Source organism: Centruroides sculpturatus, unplaced genomic scaffold (genome assembly GCF_000671375.1).
Source record: "Centruroides sculpturatus isolate CEXI.00-Female unplaced genomic scaffold, Cexi_2.0 scaffold16, whole genome shotgun sequence".
Lineage (NCBI taxonomy): Eukaryota > Metazoa > Arthropoda > Arachnida > Scorpiones > Buthidae > Centruroides > Centruroides sculpturatus.
The window spans coordinates 1,384,613-1,405,608 of NW_019384548.1; the positions used below are offsets into that span (position 1 = coordinate 1,384,613).

The following is a 20,996-nucleotide window of genomic DNA, read 5'->3' on the forward strand; positions in this document are numbered from 1 at the left end:
CTTGGAAAATTTTTATTTAAAAAAAATACTTATATTTTCTTTCTGAATTAATCTTTTTAACTTTTCTGAATTTTTTCAAAATGTATATTAATTAGAAATCGTTCTTTTGATCATTTCGATTTCTGTCAAGAACATATCTAATGAGTTCTCTTTTGTGTAGTGTTTTTTTTTTTATAATAAAATTGTATTAAATATCCATTTTAAAAATTAAAACTAAAGCCACGACTTTTTTATATTTTCGTAATAAAAATGTAATAGTTATTAGACTAAAAAATTTCTGTCAAATATCAAAGAAATTACAATAATTGCGCTCTTTTTTTCCCTTTTAAATAATAATTTGAAGAGAAAATTTTTGTAGAAGAAATATATCGATTGATTTTTTTGTTTATTATATCGATTTTTCACCGTACTAATATTTTTAATTCGAATTAAATATTCATTTTCGACATAAATCTTCCGATAAAATATTTTTATATTTTTATTCTTTCATTTGAAAGCCAAGTTATTTAAATGAATAAATTCATTCGCATATTTAGAAAGTTCTTTCTCTTCTTCATTATTTTCTTCTGGATTATTTTACAAAACTTGATTTTTATTCTCGCCAGAGGTATTACCTATGTATTTATTTTCGAAAATTTCTACCTTATTCATATCAAATTTTTGTTTAGTGGATTATTTTCCGTTTATGATTCTTCAGATGTTAAATTTATAAACATTCGAACACATCTTATAGTATTATTTTTATAAAAATCCTTCCGATTTTTGATTGAAAATTAATTTTTTTTTCCTTAATTATTTGGACAGTCTCTCATATCCGAGTCCCGAAAGTAACTTAGTTTGTTTAATTCGCGGGCACCGATCCAAACTGCGGATTTTTGATCCACATTCATACAATTAGCATTTCTCTCCGGCCAAGAATTACGAAGTGAGATATAAAAACGTTTTCTGTTGCTAATTTTAAATCATTTTGATTTCCGGTTGCTTGAATTTAGCAAGATTATTATCCGTTTCCTCTTATAATCTTAACTAATCTATCGATATAAAATGGTATTACGTTTCACTGAATTCTAATCATAAAAATTATTCGAATTTCTTTTAACCTTATTTTCTATTATTATCGTCCATTGTAAGAATGAAATAAATTAAAATCTTAACAAGATTGTCTCCTATTCTTATCACACTTTGAATTTTTCTCTACTTTCTATGGAGCAATCTTTGAAAAAAAAATCGATTCGTTCTGCAGAACGAATTTCTCGCATCATCGCTCGTTAATTTTTTTTTTGCAGTTTAAATTGAATATATTTATTCTATAGACTATATATACGAAAATGTAAACTAAAAATTAATAATTAAAATGTATTTTCTTACAATAATTTTATATTTCATGTTTTAAGTGCAAAAACTCTAACTAAAAAGCTGAAGATGAGAGAGAGATTCACCGATACTATTTATAAATTATTGTTGAGCTACGATTGAAGTTTCACGCATTATAACGTTTGTAATTAATGAAATGTCTGAGAATATATAAAGTTAAATAGTTAAAATATTGCTTAACTAATTACACGTGATTAATCCGATAATTATAATTTATTAAACGCATGGTTTCGTTCTTATTTGTCCACGAATTCGAATCTCATAATGGCCATTGATGTTTATGATTAATTTAATTTAAAGGAAGAATTTCTTATCATGGGAAGAGATTAGATATGATTTTATATAATCAATACAGCGAAAAAAACCAATAAAACTTTATGCATTAAAACTCTTAATTAACATAATAAATCGTATAAATGTTAAATAATTGACGTAAACATTATCTTATTAAATCCGACCAAAGTTGCTGAACTTATTATAAAGTCAAACTTCCAAAATATTAAAGTTATATTAAGAAGAGAGAATTAATTAGCGAAAGATTTATTAATTTTTTTTGTTGAGTCGTTTCGTTGAAATTAATATTCTGTTTAGAGTTTATATAAAGTTGAGATCCGATTAGTTCTACTATCAAAACTTATTTGATAAAGCATTTTTCTGTTGATAGGTTGATAAGGGAAGGTCCGTAACTACAGAAAAAGAATTTCTGTTGTAAGTTTTTAATTGTTTTTTTTTTTTGTGTATTTCATTATGGTATACGTATCTTTAAATTTTTTATTAATATCCATCGAGCAACCTTATATTGAAATTTATAGTGATATTCTCTCATCAATTTGCATGTAAATTTAATATAAGTTACACATTAATCAAGCATTAAAATTGGCACATAGACGATGGTAAATGTTATTTAGAATGAATTGTTTATATATTTGCATATAAATTACATTACTTTTTGTACGGTAATTTAGGATGAAAAATAATCAAGTTTTTCTTTTAAATTCTCACATTTTGTTCTATATTTTTACTTTTTTATTAAGTAAAAATATGTTATTTTGTATTTAATTATCTTCTTTCGATTTATGGTAAAATAGCAAAATAATCGATAACGTCCTTATTACGTATTAGCGAAGTATATCTTTATAAAATTTGTAAATCGTCAGTTTAAAAATCTGTAAAAGCCCATAGAATGCCGTAGACTATATTAACCATTACCATGAAAGGTATTATTTTATATTTCATTAAAAGATAAATTTTGAATGAGTTTGGATTTTGTAATTATGTTTTGTTCGTAAGAGTTGATAATTTCGGAAGCACTCTATGCAAGTAGTATGAACTGTTTAGAAAATTGGGATCTTCGCATAACAAAGGGGAGCATAGTTGTAATTTTTCTCTATTTTTTAAAATGATGTCTTTTTTTCACAATTACCAACAACCTACATTCTTATTGCATTCGGCACTGATGGTGGAAGTTTTGGCAACATAGCATTGCTATTTCTGTTATTTTTGACTACAAAACACATTGTTTCGACTTTAAAATTCGTGTGGGTGACTTTCTAGTCTTAGTCTTCTTTGACTCTTAATTAGAGACTCTCTAAAGCCGCCGTATTAAGAGACTTTTTAAAGGCAACTTCCGAATCAAATTCTATTTTTTCCACAATGAAAATAGCTCACTTTTCCAGTTTTACTCTCGGTAAAAAAAGAAGACAAACGACGAACGAATGAAAATAGGAATCAAGGAAGCAGACAAAGTGGCTGTTGTTCTGCGTTGGAGAGCTTTGATGAGGATTAATAGGTTTCATAATTTATCACTTGCCGAATAGAAAAGAAAAAGAAAATTATGAATGCTAAACTGTTGGCTTTTCTCACAGAAGCAGTTGTTCTTTCAACGGTATCCTTCTAAGTAAACTGTTAGGGACATAATGATTAATTTCTGTTATTAGAATGAAAGGTGTTCCTCTTACCTGTTGGTTACGAAAATATGAAGGATGCCAAGTTCGACTTGTTGGTCGACATCCAGGTCGACTGTTTTGTTTCGCGACGGCGGAGAATGGATTTCGTTTATATATAGATATGGCTAATGAAGAGGAAGAAAAACTTAAACGGGAAACAATTCATTTTTGGATATCACTCTCTGTCTGAAGGATTATATTTCTTTGTCAACGTTTCTCCTTTCTTCCTATGTAAGTCTGTTCTCCATTTAATTCTACAAAAATAAAAAAGGTTTTTGAATTCACGCTTAAAATTACAAACTGAATGAAAACTTTGTTGGATGAAACTTATTTTTGTTCACTTCGAAGATGATAAAAATAATCCATACTATTTTTATTTTTATCGCAAAAGAAAACTGGAACTAGTATTAAGCAAAATGATAAATTAATTCAATTTTTTTTAATCGATAAGTAGATAGAACTCTTCTTAATTACCGATGAAAATGTTTAGTCATTAATAAAACAAACGAGAACTGCATGTGGTTAACGTATAATTAGAAATGAAGAGAGGAAAAAAATAGAACTAACTAATCTGTACCATCGAAATGTATGAGCACATCTGTTTAACGAGCATAGAAAGTTTCAGTAGAAGTTCATTGCCCACTGACAAGATGTCCGTCCATTAAGAGCTAATGTTGTAACAGTACACGTGAAAAGACTTCAAGCAACTTTATTGTCTCAAATCGAAGTATCGATATGTTCTTCCTGTTTTGATTATTTTCATCTTTATTAAATATTGAAGATTAATAAAAATAACATTAAATTCTTGTATTCATTACTGATAAATTCTAAATGGATTGATTGAAAATTTCTACCCATTTTTTATTATTAATGAAACGTCTCATTTTTTATTTTTACTTAAAAAAGCTTTAAAAAGCTGTATAAAGATTAATTTCCGCTTTTTTTTCAGTAGCCTAATTTAATCATCAATATTAATTTGACGAAAAGGTTTTTCGTTTCATCTATCTTGTTTTCCGAGATTCTCTAAGCATTATTGATAGACTTAGTGTTTTTATAATAATAAAATATGAAAAAAAAATTCTAATTTAATTATTAAACTATTAGATAATTTTATAACAAATTCAGTTTTTTCGCTAATCGCTTAAAATCTTTACATCAAACATTTAGATAAATCGAACTTTCATTTATTTTATTCCTATTGTTTCTATATCAAGGAACAATAGGAATATTTTCCTTCAGAAAGAATTTGTTTCGATTGATTTTATAAAGGAGTCCTTTGAATCAAATGGCATTGAAACTTGTTTCGTAAATAAAACTTGATAAAATTGTTAGTCATGTATTTGTAATATGTCTATCTTCCGGATCCAAAATTAAAATAGGCTATTTCAAATATAAATTAGTTTTTATCTACGAACATTCTGTCTGGATAGAAGTTTTTATTTGATCTTCGAGGTGGTCCATTATCGAAAAACTTTCTTTGGTAAACTTAATATAGAAAAGTGGTTACTTGTACAGTACACTCGCAAAAAAATAGACTGACTTGTATCTTTTTCGATAGCTTAAATGGAAAATCATCTTCTCTAAATTTTTCATAGAATTGATCAATATAGGTAAGAAAACAGCATAATATTTCTTCTATATTGATTTTACCCCCTTTTTCTAAAAGATAATTTAGTTTTCACTTCCTCTATTCTTCTTGTTCCTATTCTCTCTCTAGAAACTATATAATCATTGGAAAACTATCGGACTAATATCTGACTCAGAGTAATCAGTTTTGAAAAATGATATCAAATATAATCTTAAATGAAAATGGATTGAGAATGTAGTCAAAAAACAAAAAAAATTTAAGTGGAAGCCATTATCACACGTTAAACGTCTTTAAAAAAATAATGTTACAATAAATTTGGATTTAACTAAACAACTTAGTTTAATTTCGTTTTACAACAAAAACTAAGCAATGAAATTATTATTGTCCTTTTGTAGAATATTGTGCAGTTCTGTTATTTCGGCTTTTTAGAATGTGAAATTCGATTAACCGGCTCAGCTACTTTCGTTGATGGACTTGTCACAAAATTTATCTTTTTAAGTAAACTCGAGGTATGTTAAGTGCAAGTTGAATTCTTGGCGAACTTCTCCTGTTTTTCCAGATCTAATAAGTATTTTGATTGATGATGTCATCTTCAGGCGACGAATTTAGATCAAACATGGAACGGGAGGTACCAAAAGTAAGGGTAGAAGTTTCTAAGGCATGTTAGATAATAGATATTCTTGTGTCTTATTGGATTTAATAAATAGATTTATATATATATATATTTATTTATTGTTTATTTATTCTCAACATAAATGTTAAAAATAGAAAATTTTACAAGAAACTGTAATTAAAATTGAATATTTTTAAACCGTACAGTTTTCCAGTCTTACCGAAAACTTTTTCAATTACATAATTAGATCGTGCAATGACGTTAAGAGGTGAAAAAGAGAAAATAATTGTCTTTACGAACCATTCAAATTGCTAAGACAATCATAAAAATTCTGTAGATTATTATTCGACTGACAAGAAGGTCATAAATTTCAGTTACGAGTGATGGAAGGCAGCCAATATGTTTGATGCAATACCATATGCTCTAAAGCTAGATCTAATTCCTTTTATTCTTTACTTGTGATTAATGAAATTTTGCACATCACGCAATAAATATAAATTGTTTTATTTATAAATAATTTGATATATAACTTTGTTTTTATACAGGTGTACTCGACAAGTATCCCCAGCAAAACGACTAAAAAGCGAAAAAGCAGCTAAGAAAAAAGGAAAACTTGTTTTATCAACGTTGCATCGATCAACTTACAGTAAGTTACATTTAATAAAATTTAAAAATATAAATAAATTAATTAATATGGAGGGTCTGGTTTTCTTTATTTTTGATGAATTCCCATCTTTCTGGCCAGTGTTGATCCATATCATGGATACGTCCATTTATAGGAGAATAGGAAAACGATTTGCAACAAGAAGGATTTTTTTTAAAGTAATGTAAAATGATGTCTTCATATAATATGAATATCCTAAAGCTGATTTTGATGAAACCCACACATTTATTTTATTTTGAGTGCAATTTATTTATCCATAAGATTGAATTCCCACAGAAGATCAAATTCAAATTCCTGATAATATGCCAGAAAATATTCTCTTAAAAATCCACTTAACACTTTTTCCCTTCTATGCTTTATTCCAATAACTTAGTTAAAAACTTCATTATCCAGATTTAAGAAATGCAAATATTTCGTCGTTTGTTTTCCTATTTAAATCTTGATATTTAACTCAATATCAATAAGAGTGAAATTTAAAGGTTTAAAATAATCTTAATATAACTAAATTTTGTTTTTGTGTCTTACAGACAATCCAGATATTCTGATATGTGGAAATTGCAAAGAATTATTCGATGGCATTCAAGCGTTTTTCGAACACAAGAAGCAGAATTGTAAATTAAGGTTTAGCTGCAAATGTGAAAAAGAAAGTTCAACAGGTGAGAAAAATGATTTTAATGTTGTCACCATCAAATCCATGTTTTTTTTTTCTTTCTTTTATTTTCCTTTCATATTATATTGTAACATAAAGCTGCATACTCAGCACGGTCGGGGCTTTATCTCACTGTTCATTACTAATATCTTCTTCTATATCTGTATAATACCTCTAAAGAAATTAGGCCGGGCGCTTCAAAACTACTTAAAATGGTCCTGCTATAACTATGTTTTAAGATAAGAATAATGTGAATGAGAATAGATAAGCATCGTTGTCATACTTTTACTGTTTTTTTTCCCCTGGTAGTATTCGTAATTGTTTCTCAAAATATATAAATAAATCATTCTTTGACGTCATCTGATATTTCGTTCCAAATCCTAAGGATTTCTTTGTCAGCGGAATGTATCTACCATCTGTCGTATTTGTCACAAAGACTAACGTATAATGAGGATTCTCAGGATTAGTTGATATTTTTAATAGTCTGATTAAGAAAATATCTTTTGGTTCTTTAGAATTTTATAGCTGAAATAAACATTAGAAAATTAATTTTCCACGGATCTAATAACGAATATTTTAATGTATTATTTCTGACAGTTATTAAATAATATTTTTAAATAGTAAATTTATTACGCATTGAAGATTTTCGGCGATGGTTCCGAAACAAAACCCATGTTCTGAGCTAATTTTATCCCCGATTTCGTCCTCGATTTCTCAATTAAATGTGGAAACATTACGAGCTATTTTAGCAATAAAAACAAACATTGACTTATCATGCGAGGCATTTAGCGAAAAACTGGCAGCAAGTCCCGAAGTAGTGAAAAATAATACATCCTTAAAAAAAAAGTAATAAATAAATAACAGGGAAAAATGCTGCACCACACTGTATTATCTAAAATCCATAATTTTTATTTAGGCTATATTATTCATTTTAATATTCAACGAGCGAGTTGTTTGGTAAAGTCGCTTTAGCAGACAACTCTCCATTTTTAATCTAAATAATTTAATTTTGCATTTACTGTAATATGTTTACATTATAGAGTATATGAATATAAAATATAGAAGCAAAACGTTTGTATTGATATATAAAGGATGTACTGTACCATTGTAATGTTATTCTTGTCCCTGAAGGTGGTTTTACTCCTCATATTATAAAACAATAAAAAGTATTAAATTATAACTACTATCTTTCGACATTATTAGACGAATTAAATATCAATTAACAATGTAATTTAATTGTAATTATTATTAATATTAATGCATGTTTAATCGATGATTAGTTCGTACAACTAACAGGATTCAACAGACAAATTCAATCATAATTTCAAACTTTTTGTAAATTTTAATTTTAATATATAGTTTTGTTATATTAAACTACTGTATAGACTATTAGAATATATGTTATAGCCTATAGCCTACCATTCTTATTCTAATAAATAGCGCGCTATCTATAACTTTTTCATCTTTCAGCCGCGCTGTTTATTAGAGTGCGATTGCTATAAAAGGTCGACTATTAATGGAATAAATCTGGCGATATTTTTCTACTTTATTATTATTCTAACAACGACGCAATACGCAATACACTCACACCTTCTATTATCACACCTTCTATTTCTATTAAGCGACAACGTTGAATAGAATGTGTGCAATTTTTCAGTTTATAATAATGCTTATCTTCCTCCCAATAAACAGCGCACTTACTATGAGAGGATACTATTTACTAGAATAATTACGGTATATTAAAGTATATTATTTGTAAAATTAATTATAATTATATATGATTACAAATTCACACAATTATATGAAAATCTGGAGAACAACAGAGTATCTAACGTTTATATCATACATTCAATTTCCTATTTAAATTTTCGTAATTGTAAACTTGTAATTAATTATTACCGTGTAATGGAGACAAATATAATATATGTATAATAATAATAATAATAAAATATTTTCTACTTGAAAAATGAATTTACGATGTTAACTTCTGGCATACACGAAAGAAGCGGTATTTTAAGGCGAGATATATAATCCAAGAGCATGATTATTTTATTATTAATACTGTATAATGCTTATATATTAACATTACCGTAGTTAATTTAATTAATTTAAAAATTAAACTGAAAAGCAAGTATAGTCTATATTTACTCATCAAAACTGCTATCTACTCGGTGTAGATGTTTGCTGGAATTTTTTTACTATTTTGAGCATCGCGTACCATTTTCATCTTACGTTTAAATTCATAAATTTTTCAAGTCGATATTTTGTTTTTGTATATATCTTTAAGAACAAACTATTTCTTCTATCAATAAGACAAAAATACTTCAATTTCAATTAATGTAGACTTCCTAAACCTATCTGGTATCCATCTATTGTATTTGACCGTATATTGCAAGTGAATCCTGAAAACACAATATAACAATACATCACGTCTCTCATATCTCAACTCTATTGTTTTTCTTCACGTTTCAAAGATCATTCCTTCAGATCTGAGTCACATTGTTAAAAATTTCTTTTGTCATTCCCATTTTTGATAATGACAGAATGGAATTAATAAAAAGGGATTGTTGTTATAATCTAAACCAGGAGTGACCAAACCCTTTGTCACATACACTACCTATCAGAAATACACGATAGCCGCATAATCTATATTAGGCATATATATAGTTAAAATACTGTAGTTATTGCTATCCTACGGTAAATATCACTGTGATTTTACTTTACTGATGACTGACCGACTAATCATTTAACTCCTTCGACTTTATGGATATACTCTAACCTTTCAGTTGCTCGTTCGAGGTTAACTTGCGAGTTATATATATATTACATTTGATAATCTGTCTATATTACACCACATAATAGTTAGAAAACTTACAAAAAATATATGTGTAAGTAGTATATACCAAGTTTATAAAAAGAAATTGTATAAGTATATGGCAGTTGCAATAAGAGTCTAGAAGAGTTACAAGCGGCTCGCGAGACACCAGTCACTGTGGTTCTAAATTGAACATTGAGTTGATCTTTTTCAATATTCGTATACTTATATTCAAGAATTTGTTGTTATTAATGTTGGCTTATATTACACACACAACACATTATATGTACAGTATATAGCTTATATGTTTTGTGAAGCTCTTATTTGACTATAGGTATAATGACATTTGTTTTTATTCTCTTATGTATTTCTAACACTAAGAAATAAATCAAAATAATAAATTCAGGCATCATACTATTTACTTCTCTTTAATGAATAATAGAGAAAGATAATTTAGGGGAGATCGGGGCAAGATCGGCATGTTAAGCTTTACTTAAATTTTGTGTAATAAATACTGCTGTAAACTGAAAAAAAAGCTTTGCATATTGTCTATTGGAATGTTACCTTACTATAGAACTGGTTAAAATCAGTTTGGAAATAAAAATAATTAAAATAATTACAACTTTACAAGAAGAGAGAAATTGACGAAGTTGCCCCGGGTATAGGGGCAAGATCGGCAACTTCTCTCTTTTTGTAAAGTTGTAATTATTTTAATTATTTTTATTAAAGTTGCCCCTGGTATAGGGGCAACAGTAATGGGGCAAGATAGGCACGTATATAAAATTATGTTATTAACAATGTATAAGTTGGAATTCACTATTAAAACAAAGAAATACAAATCCAACACCCATTTAATATTATTACAACGAAATGCAAGTTCAAAGACATATATACATGAATAACAAATGCAAACATGTTTTCATTTATCATCTGTTTGATTTTTATCCTTTGCTTCTAATGTGGCTTTATGTTGCCGATCTTACCCCGCTAGTCATGATTTCGAAACATTAAGTACAACCCTGAGAACAGAATGCCAAGCCACGATCTGGCCACGTGAATAAGTTGAAGTTACATCCTTCTAACAGGAAAAGTAACTTTCGTTATCATGGAATTATAACAAAACCTGCCAATTCAATATAAATGGAAAAAAAATATTATATGGAATTGAACGAAAATGAAAATTTGCTTGATAATTCAACTACGCTTGTTGGAGAACAATAAAAACACTACACTCAACAAGCCACTAATAAAACTCAACTGCCTAACCTATAACCAAAGTCTCCTTTTAATTTGTTTTTTTAAAAAAAGCGCTTGACAAACTTGCCCCGCATGCCGAAGTTGCCCCGATCTCCCCTATATTAAAGTTATTTTATAATTAACATCTGCTCGATTTCAAACTTAAATAAGACAGCTTTAGTAGTTAAATTATAGTAGATTTTAGAAAAATGTGAAGAATCTAATTACAGAACAACGAACTAATCTGAATTAGTTACTGAAATGTATAAACTTTGTAAAGCTTTTTCTCGTCTCACAATTATACTTTTGTATTTATGAAGCAACTAAAAACACTAATTGTGTAACTAAGGAAGCATTAAGAAACTATTATATAATTATCTGAAAGATGGACATACTTTGAAAAAGGCTTGAGTTTTTGAGTTGTTATTTAAAATTAAATAGATTATTTTCGTGTAAATTTAACAAAAATTTATTTCATCTTTTTTTTATTCTTCTAATTTAGCGAAATTAATCTTAATTTACGACTCTTTCGTTTGACGTAACAACTAAACTTTTCTCATTTTACTAAAATTTCCTAGCTACTTAAATAAATAATAAATTATCGCGGAGTTCTAATAAAGTGTTATTTATGTAGAGAATATATATTTTTAATTAAATTAACCTTTATATAAAATCAGATAGAAATGTTAAAGACAAGAACGTTATAAAGTCAACAACGAAGGATCATTTTAAGATCTTATAGACTATATATAATGTAGGGATTTAAATCTGTTAAAATGCTTTGACTTTTATTCTTTTCAAAATTAATATCAAATTTATAATGGACAAATTGATGGTGATACAATTTGTTTTGCATAATTCTTCGTATTTATCTAGTTTTTAAACAATTTACAGTAACAATTTTTAAAGTAAGCATTGCTAATGAGATATTTTCTTCTTGTCAAAATAATTATGTAAAATAGGTTAATTTGCTCCTTAAACAAAACTGAAAGAAAAATTAAAGTTTAAGGATGCCATTATTTCTGAATAAGGATATAGCCGAGTCATGTGGTGCCTGTTATTATTTACATTTATTCTAATCTTTAACCTTATTGACTGAACATATAGAATTCAAATTGATTCCTATAACATGCTTAATTTATTAATACGATAATCAGATAAACATAAGCTAGAAAAATATATTTTAACGAAGCGGGACAAATTACAGTTAAGTATTAAGAGAATCATATTAAATTAATAAGATTCAGTTACAAATGATAAATGAGATAATCAGCAGGTTATCAAATGTCGTCGTCATAAATTAAACTGAAAACACGTGTAAAATATAAATTGAAATTAATATTTAAATTTTTTGTATAAAATGACGACATTATTGACAATTAAAATTATATAACGCAGAAGTAAAATTTAATATTAAATAATAATATTTTTGGCAATTAAGTAAGAATAATTAATTATTCTCAGACGCACCGACTGTACCTGTCTGCATGAAGTGTGAGACGAAATGTTCCAATTGGTGGGATCTTGTACAGCATGCGGAAATTGAACATAATTTAGTCTTGTATAGAAAGCAAGAAGTAACTAACATCGTAAGCGTAATTGTAATGATTTATGCGCGTTTTAATTAATTAGATAAATCATGCTTTAAAGTTTTTTTCAGCCATCTACATCTGGAGACGGAGATCAAGAATTGTCAGATGCCATTCCAGAAGAATTTACGGTTAGTTGGGGTAGTCTCAGCGAAGACGGAGATGCAACCTGGTCGACCACAACCGAATTTACTAATGGCGATGCCAACTGCGAAAAAGTAATGAATATTTTTCTATCATTTTCAATAAAATAAATACGTAATTACCGAAAAAATCAGCAATAATTCACTTCCAAACGAACGTTTTCTACCGTTTTCAATGGTCATCGTCAGGTTCGATTCCAAGAATTCGAAAAAATTGAATCTTGAAGTTATGCGCATACCCGATGTAGAGCCTTTAACAAAAGGTTATGATGGATGCTTATTTTGATATGGCTACGCCGGCCAAATCTTATAGAAAGGCTGTTCTGAAGTTATGCAGGACTTCTTCCAAACTGGACTTTCTTGTTAACTCTTTTATAACGAACAACATGGAGGAATATCCGTATACTGTGTCCAATTCAGTACAGTTGATTCACATATTGAACGCACTTGGCAGCTTGGATGGCATCTACTTCACCGTTTGTGATTTTGAGTCCATGTTCCCTTCCATTCGCATCGAACCATGTTTTTGTGAATTGAGANTAAGTATCAAGTTCGAAAAGATAGAAAGCAAAGACATAAATAGAACCCGATTTTTAAAATATCTTTTAAAATTATACGAAAATAATAATGTAATACTTTTTATAATAATAATTTTGACATAAATTATGAATTAGTATTATAGATTTAGTTGTTTTCTAGAGCTATAGGATTCTAGGACTAAACTGATAATTAATTTTTTTTTTACTAACTTGTAAGTTTGTATTTAGTAAAAAAATAATTCATTTCACCAGTCGAATGGTAAAAAAAAATGTGATTTTGCGCCTGACCAGCCGGCTGGACAGGTGGAGTTTTTTGTTTTTTCCTTGTCTAACTGCTAAATAAGGGTCAGTTTCTAGAATTCAGAAAGCTGCAACTAACGGTAGAGGATCCAGAAATCTTTACAGGAGATTGCAAGAAGAAAACAGTAAGCCTTACAGAATTTTTTAATACCTGAGGTAGCCGGCTTTAGTTCAGGGAAAACCTCAAAGGAGTACTGTACAACCCTCTAAATCCGTTCTTAGTAACTAACAACATAAGTTAATTAAAATTACTGATTACGTTTACTTACCGGTGTCCAGAATGTTCTCTTAAATTGCATTAGTTTAGTTTTTTTTCAAGTTTATAGAATTTTATCCAGAAGATATTTTTTAATTTTGAAAAATTTACGCATTTTTAGAATATCAATTTAAAATTCATAAAGAAAAAATTTTTTTCATTCGTTATCACGATTTTTAATTTTTTTAGAGTTTTTTCTTTTCTTTTCTAAGACTATTGTATACTTATTTAATGGAAGCTTTAATAGTTTTCATTACTTAGTCTAGCAACATTAAAAGTTTTAATAGTATTTTGAAATAATATGCAACACGCCTTTACAGCGATTTAAATATTTGTTTAACACGAAAGCGAAAGTAAGAGAGAATGTGACGATCTACTTTTTCCTAAAGCATCTGTTTAACATTAAAATGTGCAAATGAAAAAATTATTATTCAATGAAAAATAAAACCTTGTACGGTGAAAAATAATTTGAAAAAAATTTAGAAATAGAAATGAAAATATATAATTCTCCTATTTAAATTTTGAAATAAAATATCGAATTTTTTTTTTACTTCTCTTAATTACTTATCCTCCTTACACGTTTATTGATCAATACAGAAAATTATAGATGTATTCTGTGATCAGAAAGAGTCCGCAATAGAGAAATTTTATAATAAAGACAGGCTGAATCTTTAGCATAAAGGTGTAGACATAAATATTGCAGCAGGCTGTATCTAATAATATAGTTATTACTAAATGCAATCACACTGAAATGTAGGTTGTGGGCTCTTCGTTGGTTTGGACTCAATGTCTTCTTTGCACGGAGAAAATCCTATCTTGAGTTCTATGATAGATAGTGGCGTAGATTATATTATTTTTATCATCTAAAAACTCGTGTCAATGTTTTAAATATTCGCTTAAACGGTGACGAGTTATTTAACTCGTCACCGTTTAAGCGATTTCACTGTTTCACTGTTAACAGTGAAACAGTGAAATCGTTTCACTGTTTAAGCGATTTCTCGGATTTCACTGTTAACAGAAAAAATTTTGAGAAAATAGCCAAGAAAATTATAAACTTTTTCTTTATAAGTGTTCAGTTGATTTTTAAAATTTTGAAATTTTATATAATTTTTATATAAAATTTCAAAATTAGTGTAAACTTTTTTAAATAAAAAAATTACAATTGAAACGAACCGATCGATCTTAGTTATAAAAGAAAGAGGTGCAACTTTTCCGAAACATAAAAAAGAGAGAGCATTTTAAAAATTCGTAAATGGAAAGCTAATTTAGTAATAAATGAAATTTTAGCATTATTTTTATTTTCCTAAGAAATTCATTAACGTAATTTTATAATCGTATTCCAGGAGGAAAAAAAAACTAATTTTTATAAATCAATTTTTTCCACAAGATTAAGTGTCTAAAACTAATTTTTCCTCCAGAAACTGAAAGGAATTTTCCAATATTTTATGTAAGTCTACACGAATTACAATTTTTTTAAAAATAAACTTGTAAATAATATATTTTTTAGTTAAAGCAAGTATATTTAGAAACAAATATAGGGCTAATTGTTGCTAAAATCTTTGTTCTCAATGTCCTTTTTATACGTATACAGGTATCCACTTAAACATTATCCAAAGGTAAGAGATCTTTCCAGCATAGATTAGGTTAGGTTGAGGATTGCAGCAGATACAAATACACCGAATATTACGTACGCATTGCCATGACATGCATCTATTTCCCTGCTATTCGCAAGCAACACATGCGGAAGATTGCCGCACAGCGATTTGAGTGGTGCAACATGATGTTAAATTTACGGCAAGACGAACCACAACTCTTTCTGCACATTTTATGAGCCAACGAGGCATTGTTTTCTCGGAATGGAATGTGTGCAGGCTTGTATATTGACGTAATTTTTAATTTTTCTGTTAGGACAGTCGGATCGATANAAAGCTGCAACTAACGGTAGAGGATCCAGAAATCTTTACAGGAGATTGCAAGAAGAAAACAGTAAGCCTTACAGAATTTTTTAATACCTGAGGTAGCCGGCTTTAGTTCAGGGAAAACCTCAAAGGAGTACTGTACAACCCTCTAAATCCGTTCTTAGTAACTAACAACATAAGTTAATTAAAATTACTGATTACGTTTACTTACCGGTGTCCAGAATGTTCTCTTAAATTGCATTAGTTTAGTTTTTTTTCAAGTTTATAGAATTTTATCCAGAAGATATTTTTTAATTTTGAAAAATTTACGCATTTTTAGAATATCAATTTAAAATTCATAAAGAAAAAATTTTTTTCATTCGTTATCACGATTTTTAATTTTTTTAGAGTTTTTTCTTTTCTTTTCTAAGACTATTGTATACTTATTTAATGGAAAGCTTTAATAGTTTTCATTACTTAGTCTAGCAACATTAAAAGTTTTAATAGTATTTTGAAATAATATGCAACACGCCTTTACAGCGATTTAAATATTTGTTTAACACGAAAGCGAAAGTAAGAGAGAATGTGACGATCTACTTTTTCCTAAAGCATCTGTTTAACATTAAAATGTGCAAATGAAAAAATTATTATTCAATGAAAAATAAAACCTTGTACGGTGAAAAATAATTTGAAAAAAATTTAGAAATAGAAATGAAAATATATAATTCTCCTATTTAAATTTTGAAATAAAATATCGAATTTTTTTTTTACTTCTCTTAATTACTTATCCTCCTTACACGTTTATTGATCAATACAGAAAATTATAGATGTATTCTGTGATCAGAAAGAGTCCGCAATAGAGAAATTTTATAATAAAGACAGGCTGAATCTTTAGCATAAAGGTGTAGACATAAATATTGCAGCAGGCTGTATCTAATAATATAGTTATTACTAAATGCAATCACACTGAAATGTAGGTTGTGGGCTCTTCGTTGGTTTGGACTCAATGTCTTCTTTGCACGGAGAAAATCCTATCTTGAGTTCTATGATAGATAGTGGCGTAGATTATATTATTTTTATCATCTAAAAACTCGTGTCAATGTTTTAAATATTCGCTTAAACGGTGACGAGTTATTTAACTCGTCACCGTTTAAGCGATTTCACTGTTTCACTGTTAACAGTGAAACAGTGAAATCGTTTCACTGTTTAAGCGATTTCTCGGATTTCACTGTTAACAGAAAAAATTTTGAGAAAATAGCCAAGAAAATTATAAACTTTTTCTTTATAAGTGTTCAGTTGATTTTTAAAATTTTGAAATTTTATATAATTTTTATATAAAATTTCAAAATTAGTGTAAACTTTTTTAAATAAAAAAATTACAATTGAAACGAACCGATCGATCTTAGTTATAAAAGAAAGAGGTGCAACTTTTCCGAAACATAAAAAAGAGAGAGCATTTTAAAAATTCGTAAATGGAAAGCTAATTTAGTAATAAATGAAATTTTAGCATTATTTTTATTTTCCTAAGAAATTCATTAACGTAATTTTATAATCGTATTCCAGGAGGAAAAAAAAACTAATTTTTATAAATCAATTTTTTCCACAAGATTAAGTGTCTAAAACTAATTTTTCCTCCAGAAACTGAAAGGAATTTTCCAATATTTTATGTAAGTCTACACGAATTACAATTTTTTTTAAAAATAAACTTGTAAATAATATATTTTTTAGTTAAAGCAAGTATATTTAGAAACAAATATAGGGCTAATTGTTGCTAAAATCTTTGTTCTCAATGTCCTTTTTATACGTATACAGGTATCCACTTAAACATTATCCAAAGGTAAGAGATCTTTCCAGCATAGATTAGGTTAGGTTGAGGATTGCAGCAGATACAAATACACCGAATATTACGTACGCATTGCCATGACATGCATCTATTTCCCTGCTATTCGCAAGCAACACATGCGGAAGATTGCCGCACAGCGATTTGAGTGGTGCAACATGATGTTAAATTTACGGCAAGACGAAGTAATTTAATCATTAACTTTGATAAAATTCCCAAACTCAAATCAAATTTTATAGTAAATACTTAAAAATTATCGTACAGTTGTATACTTTTCATTGCATATTTAAACACCACTCATTTAATAATTAATGTCGTTTAAGAAGTAGTACGAAAAGAATCTCTGGTTTTGTATAAGTTTTTAAACTTTTTCATTTCAGTCTACTGGTTATCCGATGTGGCGTTTGATCATTCATTATATGCTTTCGGCTTTACTTTAGTCGTATTTCTTTTTTTTTCCCCTCTCGAGATCGTGACAGGATGCTGGCATTTGTCCATGTGTTACTGTCGACCGTTCGCGTCGGAGTCAACATTTGATAGGTTCTCACTCAACTCTGACAAGAGTTAGTCGAAAATTTACGTTGGATGTTATTACTACGTTGATTTTAAATTTAGTATCTTAAATTTTTATATCCATAATTCTTATAGATAAAACGTACTCGAATGTTTATTTTAAGTATCAAGTTCGAAAAGATAGAAAGCAAAGACATAAATAGAANTGCAACATGATGTTAAATTTACGGCAAGACGAACCACAACTCTTTCTGCACATTTTATGAGCCAACGAGGCATTGTTTTCTCGGAATGGAATGTGTGCAGGCTTGTATATTGACGTAATTTTTAATTTTTCTGTTAGGACAGTCGGATCGATAGTTTTCGTGGTTTGTTGCAAAACGTTTGCTTATGTAATATCAGAATAAACAATTCCCAAACTTGTACATCGGTTTCGAGTGCTGAAAAATTTATATATTTTATTAATAATTTGCTTAATTATCTTTAAAATTATGCCAAATAACGAAGTATTTTCTTATATAAATGCTCATTAATATGCATTAAAACCTGTTTTAATTATAGAAAACATTCGAAGAAGTATATGTAAATATGACTATATATATGTAGCCTGTAGAACAATATTTTCTGCTTAAATTCCATAGAATAATTTTTCAATTTTAAATAATTACTTTATTATTTTATTTTATTAAAAATTCTGTTTTATCCTTGTTTACATTCTACCTATTTATTTTTTAATATAACGAGAAAAATGAAGTATAAATTTATTTTTTCACTGAAGTTTCTTAGGTAGTATAAGCCTAACAAACAATAATAAAAAAACGTTCGAAAAAAATTGTTTATTATTTAAGAAAAAGCAAGAAATTTAATATTAGATGACAATTTTTCCTTAAATTTTATAACAGAATCTTCATTTTTCTTAAAGCTTCTTTTAATTTATTTGCTTTAATTGCTGATACACAATGCATCAAATGTCAGCACTGTTTAATTTATATGATATTTCTAAGTTATATTTTATTAAATATAATCGATTTATATGATATCGAGATATGTCGAACTCTACTCGACTCTAATCTAATCCTGATCTATCGTTTGATTTTTTTAAAAACGAATCTCGTTACTGCTGTAATTTGATCTTTAACAATCTTTCATTTATCATCGAAACTGTCTCCAGTCCGTGTTCCCCGTCAGTCGTTTCTTCGAAAATAACAATTTAAAAACGGTAAAATAATAAAAATAACAATTAAATATTATAGAAAGGAAGGAAAAAACAAAGAAAATTTAGAATATAACTTTGTAAAAACTTCTATTTTGGCCTGCTATTCGTCATCTTAAAGTGATAGAAATTGGATTAATCATCTGAACTTTTTTTCATCATTCGCTGAAAATATTGAATTTTTTAAAAATAATTTAATATGAATTAGTAAATATCAAAAGAATACGTTCGTAATTATATTTCTACAATTTTTGTTAATTATAAAAGGACTTTATTTTCTACTATTTTTTTATTATTATTATTCAGATTTCTTCGATATGTTAATGCACGTGTAATCTTTTATAATATATTCTTACAATTCACGAAATAACTTCTCAATCTAAACAATTGCTTCTGCTTGTTTTCCGAGAAACATTTATATTCTTCCATGTCTCGTATATAAAAGACTCTTTCATATATTTTTTTGCTTCTGCTGCTTCAAAACTTCTTTCGATTAGGTAAATAATAACGTACTGTTTCTTGAATATTTTATATTCTTAGAGACGAATTACATCTTTTTTTTTCGATGGTCCTAACTTAAATGAAACGCGTGCCTTTAATTTAATTATTATTTTGTAATAAATGATGTTTAAAGTAAGTATTTTTCTACATATAGTAATTGTAATTAAGATTTAAAAAAATAATAAAGCTACAGAATTTCTTTTAAAAATATTTGATAATCACGTTATATAAAATATGTATAGTAAAATCTGTCTAAAACGGAAAAAATTCTTCAGAATTAAGCGATTTTTATGTTAAATTTTACTTCAATTTAAGGCGCAAACTTGTCCAATGCGAGAACGGAAGAGGTTTTTTGATACGAAGAACGTATCTTAACCTGTATAAAGCGGAAAATTAGATTTTTAGCTCCTATAAAAATATGTAAAATCGTCTCCGCAGAGCGTAACAAATAGAATGGAGAAACGGATGTCATGTAACAAGAAAAAACAACGAATATAATTCGCTGAAAACATCAAGAATAAGATGATAATGCTACTTGCACGGTTTGGTACTAGTTGGTGAATAACTAGTACCGGGTATTCGAGAACAAGTTGATTAAGTTAACGATTAATTAGAGTATTAAAATTCCTCGAGAAGTCGGATCACAGAATAACTCTGTCTCTGTATTAATGTAATGCAATTAGAGTCTTCGGCAGGAGAACGAAACACTATTTTTTTGTAGTTGAATTGGCTTGTTTGCTGTAATGAGAGCTCGTAAGGATCGCATCTGAGAACTTCAGTACCGAGCAGGATCACCCAGAGAGTAAAAGGGATCTGGGGCAAAATACATAACTCTACGGCAAATTAAATTTTTATATTTAAAGTAAAGGAAGTAAACGCAAAAATATTGTATAGTGATCCTTACTTTCTTTTACCTCCCCTCTGGGCGTCCTTGTCTAGTACAAGTTCTTGGAAACGACGAGAACTTTTTGGAATAGAATCGTTCTCAATTCTTGCATTCAAATACTCCCATGTTTAGTTGTAATCGCTTTGAATTAAACTAGTAAAGTCAACTAGTTTAATTCAAGTTTTCTATTGAACCTTCAAATAAATAATAACCATTTTAAAAGACGAATTGAATCAATTTTTAATTATTAACGTCCTTTATTCTCTCATCATTCGTTAGACTGAAATAAATCAGAAAATTTTTAAAATACTTTTTTTAAATTATTTTTACACCTTAACTTCTTCGAATATGATCTGCTACTGCATCGCAAATAACAGAAAAAACAATTGATGATAGTTTTCCCTTGAGAAAGATGAGGATTATTTGCCACTAT

At 28.0% G+C, this 20,996-nt stretch overlaps 1 protein-coding gene across 1 annotated transcript in view; it reads left to right on the plus strand.

Moving 5' to 3' along the window:
- LOC111623565 (uncharacterized RNA-binding protein C3H8.09c-like) overlaps nt 1-12,728 on the plus strand; it is a 31,731-nt gene extending 19,003 nt beyond the window's left edge. Inside the window, exons 4-7 of the mRNA XM_023366180.1 lie at nt 6,067-6,167; nt 6,713-6,841; nt 12,350-12,474; nt 12,546-12,728. Of these exons, the coding sequence (XP_023221948.1) occupies nt 6,067-6,167; nt 6,713-6,841; nt 12,350-12,474; nt 12,546-12,728 (538 nt within the window). The remainder of the gene's footprint in view (nt 1-6,066; nt 6,168-6,712; nt 6,842-12,349; nt 12,475-12,545) is intronic.
- Nucleotides 12,729-20,996: the final 8,268 nt, after the last annotated feature.